A 6,265-nucleotide genomic window follows, 5' to 3' on the forward strand; every position below is an offset into this window, starting at 1 on the left:
AGAAAAAAATAAATTTGTTATTTTTTTGCCATATTGTAGGTAAACAATATAGTGTTGCAAAAAAACAGGAAAAAGTAAACACACAAAATGTCATGATAGAAGGAAGAAAATTGTCATGCATGTCAAACTCAATTTAATTTGCCATGATCCAGCAAAGCAATTTGCTATAGACCAGGAACTTAATTTGCCATGGTCCAGCAAAAAGTAATTTGGCACAATTATGAAACTGAAATTGCCATGAGATTTAAATTTTCATGTATGCGAGAACAAAACTTGTAAAACTGTTGTGAGTGTCAACACAAAAAATGCAAAAATACCACAATTTTATTTTGCCATGGTGTGAGCATAAAAAATTGCAATGAAATAAGAAAAGTATAAACTAAAAGGTCAAATTGCCATGGGGCACTATCTAAATTTGCCACCAAGCTTATGATTGATTTGTTGTGCCATATGAATAAAACAATTCCCAAATATTGCCATGTAAGTACTAAGTTTTCTATGACCCAATGAAACTTTTACAAAAAAAAACCCAAAACCTTGGCAAATTTCGTAAAAATGAATTTAGTATTTTTTATAAAAAATTAATTGTCACATGGAAAAAATAAAAAAAACTATATTTCTTACTAGAACATGGCAAAATTTTGAGTTTTTTTTACATTGTTCACATGGCAAAAATGGAAACTTTGTTCATATCAAACACGGTAAAATTTTGGAAAAATTTGCAATCGTCGCATGGATTTTTTTTTAATTTTGATCTGTAAACCTTGGATAATGTAGAAAATTGCCATGATATTTAAGAAAAAGATTTGTCATCCTATATAGATTTTTTTGCCATGGTATCTAAAAAAGGATTTGCCATGGAATGTACAAATAATTTGCATGGTATATACAATAAAATTGCCATGGTTAAGATGTACAAAAAGCCAGATAACATAGATTTGTTCATGATAGAAATTTAGGAAGAAATTTGTTGACTGAAAAATTATGGCAATACAAAATATATTGCAATTGTCATGGCAGAATTTGTCTTTGTGAGATGTTAAAATTTGCATCAGTGAGATGGCAATTTAGTATTGGTGACATGGCAAAACTTGTATTGGTGACCTTGCAGAAGTTTTAAGAATTTCGACATCGCAACACTTTAATGAAATATTAACCTTGGCAGGCAAAAACACAATGATTTTTCTCTAAACTTGGCATGTGAACATAAAAAAAAGAGTAGATTTGCACGATTTGTCTAAATTTGCCATGAGACAAACTAGATTTTTTTTCAATGAACTGCAATGATTTATCTATTTTCCATGTGACTAAGATGCAATTACAAAAATGCCATACTTTAGATGAACAAGAAGGCCTAAATTTGCCATGAAAGAAATCAATTATCTACAAAATCCATGTTATGGAACACACAATTATCTACAAATTTGCCATGGGAAAACATTTCAAAAACATGTACACAATTTGCCATGGGAATAACCACAAATCATCTGAGCTTAGTTATTTCTACAATTTGCCATGGGAGTAATTTCAAAGATTGCTATATGAAACATGGCAAATGAACCCAATATTAATCATAAACATCGAACCGATGAAAATATCATGTTGTTGCTGCTTGACCACACACCCAAGGAACTGCCTAAAACAAATGGTCCACTGCCCGTCTACCACCACAACCAGACATTGGCCTTCGAGCGCCATCGGAAAGTAGCTTCCTTGCATGCTTCGCCAGCTCTGCCAACCCACACTTTCTCTGACCCAACTTGCGCACCAGCCCCGGCCCTTCGCCTGAATCGCCCTATACATGGGTATATGATTGGAGGGAGAAAGAAGAGGAGCTGAGTTACTCACTCAGCTAGCAGTCCAGTCGTCGATGCGCAGCTGCGAGAGCCTCCACCCCGATCGGTTGGGTCGAAGAAGGAGAGGCACGAGCGCGACGAGCCGAGAACACCGAGCGGTCTCCATCGCATTCGTGCCATGCGCGTTACATCCACCACTAGCCAGCTATTGAGTCTCACGTCGGCGAGCCAGGACGTTTGAAATGGGTTTGGATTGGTCAGGACATTTGAAATCCCGCAAACCGTCACCAAACATGTGGGAGCTTTGCAGGAGTTCGGACGTCTACCACGTCGGCCCCTGACAACCCGGACCCACCAAACCCCCCCCCCTCTCTCCCTTTGCTCTAGAATACTCCATCCCACATTCATGTTGGTCAGAGCAGACGTGACCGACCACTTAGCCGCTCATGATGGCTGACCGTGCGCGTCGCGCGACATTCACACCAGAACCATGACTGAGAGCCTACTCTAGCCGATGCCCACATTGAACCAGTGTCGGTCCGCCCGCTCTAGCTATTTAAGACGACCGATCGCGAACGCAAGCCTTGTACCACCACACCTCTCCTTTCCTCTCCTCTCCCAAATCCGCATATGCCCACCATCGGCCACCGTGATGGACAAGTCTGACGCCTCCAAAGTGGTTCCCCGCGTGCTTCTTTCAATCCGGGGGAAGCTCCAGATCCAGGAGGTGGTCTTCGGCCCCCTCAGCGTCCACGACTCCCTCGAACGTCCAGTTAGAGCCGATCTCCTCGGACAACGTGGAGCAGAAGTGCAGAACCCACCCTTCCTCATCGAGGCCACTGTGCCGGATGAGTTCACGTGACAGATAAAGATCGTGCTGATCGCGGCGCTCAAATCAAACACTGCATCCAATCGCAACATCCAAATCAAACAACGCGTGAAGTTGGAGTCAACCTCTCCATGGCATAGCCCCGGCTTCCACATGGGAAGTTGTGTCAAGGAGGAGACACTGCCATCCCCGTTGTGTCGCAAGCCCAAGAGCCACTGGCGTCCGCTCGCCGTGAAGACAGAGGAGCCGTCCTCCCAAGGGTACTCCAAGCTGTGCGGCCGCCTTGACTACTACTCCCTCCGTTCCAAAATAGATGACTCAACTTTATACTAACTTTAGTATAAAGTTGAGTCATCTATTTTGGTGGTGACACGTCCTCCTCGGCGGCCAACAAATGTGTCACCGAGGCAGAGGGGCGTGAGCTTCGCAATGCAGCGCGCCTGACGACGTTTGCGAACAAGGACGTCACGCCGGCCTGGCCCTGGATCAGTCCAAGACCACTTTCATCTGTTTAGACTAAATTTTGTCAGAATTTGTGTTTGAAACATTTGAAATGGCCAGACATCTCGTGACTACGTTTGGATGGTTGGCGCCCCGTCCGCTGTCCACGAACTCATTTAGCGTCATCGAATCATTTAGTGTCATCCATTCGGTGATCAGTGTTGGAGTTGCCCTTTCTCATTTTCCCCAAGGATAATGCTAGTACTCCAAGGAAATCTTACCAATTCGTGGAGAATGCATGCACCTGGTTTACGAATTCTTTGGTGCACTGTGTAAGCTCCAAGTTTGACCGTTTGTGAAGGGAGAGAGACTGGGATGAATGCGTTGGAAATGCTGCCAGCCGGGAGAAGCGCGCGACACGGCCGAGAATAAGAATGATTGCGTATCTTTGGACGGAGAACCAGAAGTGCGTCATCAATTCATCACCATCATCACACTTTTACGTTGACAGCTAACTACCACCATGAATGTACACTGTACACATCCTTGAGAGCCCTAGGCAGCTCGGTCTGCATTGAAGCTGTGCAGGAGAACACTGGAGTAGTAACTGGAGTACACATTGCGATCCACTGCTGCTTTGCTCGGGCGGGCCTATAAATTCGCACCCTCGCCTGTGCTCTCCCCGCACCACAAGTTCTTCCTCACTCGAGCTATAGCTAGCTAGCCTTCTTCTTCCTCTCTGCTACCAGTGCCATTGTCTGTCCGTGCCTTCCAGGCCCAAGTACTGCCATTTCACGGTATGGAGAAGCGGCGCTGCATTTCTCAATCCTTTCCTTGGTGCATTTCTTGCCTTCTTTCTTGAATCTTGAGTGCTGCTAGGTGCTAGTTGTTCTTAAATCAAGCGCAAACATATATTTGGAGTATGTTTTAGTTTGAACACTGACCATGGATGGATGTGAATGTGCTGCAGGTTGCTAGCTGGAAGTGGAGGATGGAGCGGGCGAACACGGAGCTGTACCTGGAGAACCTGTGCATCATGCAGGCGAACGAGCGGCTCCGGAGGACAGCGCAGCTGCTGGACCAGGAGAACAAGCAGCTCCTCGCCGATGTCAAGCGCAAGCAGCAGCACATGGCGGCCTCCTCCAAGGCGGCGGCCCAGCTGGCGAAGGGCGGCGGACCGTCCGGCGCGGCGCCGTCCAAGTCCGGCAAGCAGCAGCCCCAGTGATCGCGCCGGAGATGCGCGCGCGCGTGCATGCATGCAGTCGTGGAAGCTCTAGTCATCTTTGCCAAAAACTAGCTAGTAGTAGTACCAGTAGTATGTAGTGTACGTACTAGATAGGTCCATTAGAGCTGGCATGGATGGTTTAGTTCTACTTTGGTTATGTAGCTAGTGGTGGCAGCTAGCGCTTCGGGGGTTATATATTTGCATGGCTTTTCTTGTTGCGGTGTGATGGCCTGAGCCCTCATGGGTACGAAAGATAGTTCACGTTATTCCAGTATTGTACTTGCGAAATCTGCAGTTTAACGTGAACAATTTGCGAAAATCCATCTTTTACAAACACGGCGTCATGTTTATGCAATGCCACACAGGTGAACGCGTTTCAACAAGTGAGGCTCCTTGACTGATTTTCTTTTCTTTTCGAAAAGGGGTGCCTCACAGGATGCATGCACACAACCATTCTTTGACTGAAATAGGTTCCGAGTTTGCTGGATATTACTTCAATCAGACCACACTATAAACACTAAAAAAACTCTGAGGAGGATTCCAACATTAGTACTATAAATACAACTCAATTCCACCAAAAAAAGGGGGGTTTATATTGTTTGTTTTTCTTGCAACAGAGGTACTCAGATGTGGCATATATTCCTGGCTTTCCGATGACAGTAAAGCAGGAAATGAGGAGTATAGAACAGTATTCTGATCATGATCTCTTGGGTGGACGTGGTACAACACGATCGGTTGAACTCGTGAATTGAATTGCAATGGATGTAGCGCTTGACTCGAGGTTGCATGCAATGCAATTGACCCTCAACTGCAGACTACGTCACCAGCACTCGAGTGAGCCCATGTCCAGTCCAATTAATCGTTAGGTTTGCGTCCTATCCACATCGATACTATGTTTCCCCTTTTCATTTCTGCAGCGCAGACGATGCAACGAGTGACACATTCCGGTGGTAGTTTCACAATGCCAGGCTTTTCAGTTCATATGTTAGTGTATGCAGTAGAACTTAAGAGTATTGTATTAGTGCGAGAACGGTTTGGATACTAGTAATTATTTGTTCTTGTTAGAGATGGATGTAGGAAGGCTATCTGGCTATATTAACATTTTTCATGAATATGCGGGATGTGTCTCTTTTCATTGGTAAGTAAGAAAATGAAGTACGCACATAAAAAGAGTAGAAAATGACCAAATCAACAGCACACGTCAATCAGATACTAATCTGGGTCGCGTGAGAAGAAGACATGGGTTACTCAGCCCAAGAATACCCAGAACGATCTACAACAATATCGACTCAGGCCCTTGGTTTAGGCTCTAGCCCAAAGCCCGAAAGTGCCTTTCTGCCCCTTGGTTTAGGCTCTAGCCCAAAGCTCGGTGAACGGTAAAATAATAAAAAAAATCTATTTTTTTTGGGAGAAACATTGACAAAAGTTCCAAGTGCTTGCAAAAATTCGTCTTACAATCACATTCTTGTAAGGAACAGCAAAAAAAAAACAAATTCTGTGCTCCAAAATGCTTTTGAAAGTAGCATTTTCAGAGTATCAAATTTTTTTTGCCACGCCTTCTAGGAATGTGATTTCATGATGATATTTTGCAAGCACTTCAAATTTTTGTCAATGTTTCGATTTTGTTTCAATTTTACTGTTTACCCAAACTCATTTGAGCTCCCGAGCAGAAACTCTACGTCACCCAAAGCCGTGCTTCATCTTGGGTTTGCGAAAGTACACGCAAGCCCCCCAAAACATAAGTGGTATTTAACTACAAAACTCCCAAACCAGAGGCGGGAGAGGGAAAATGTCCTCCTTGCTGGTTGCGTCCACGAGCGCTGCGGGTCCATCCCGCCTGGCATGCCACAACCATGTTTCAGGTTGGGTGGCCCCGTCGACCACCGCACGACAGGGGAGAGAGCAGGGCTGCTCCAAAATTGCGCATCCATGATGTTGGGCTAGCAAACCAACACACTGGTTATTGAGGAGGAA

At 44.7% G+C, this 6,265-nt stretch overlaps 1 protein-coding gene across 1 annotated transcript; it reads left to right on the top strand.

The window, feature by feature from the left end:
* Positions 1–3,759: 3,759 nt before the first annotated feature.
* On the top strand, positions 3,760–4,292 carry LOC119318756 (protein LITTLE ZIPPER 3-like). Its single transcript, XM_037593351.1, has 2 exons — positions 3,760–3,863; positions 4,037–4,292. Exon 2 carries the CDS (start codon positions 4,058–4,060, stop codon positions 4,289–4,291), a length of 234 nt encoding a protein of 77 aa, XP_037449248.1. The 5' UTR covers positions 3,760–3,863; positions 4,037–4,057; the 3' UTR covers position 4,292.
* Positions 4,293–6,265: the final 1,973 nt, after the last annotated feature.

This window comes from Triticum dicoccoides, chromosome 6A (genome assembly GCF_002162155.2).
Source record: "Triticum dicoccoides isolate Atlit2015 ecotype Zavitan chromosome 6A, WEW_v2.0, whole genome shotgun sequence".
NCBI lineage: Eukaryota > Viridiplantae > Streptophyta > Magnoliopsida > Poales > Poaceae > Triticum > Triticum dicoccoides.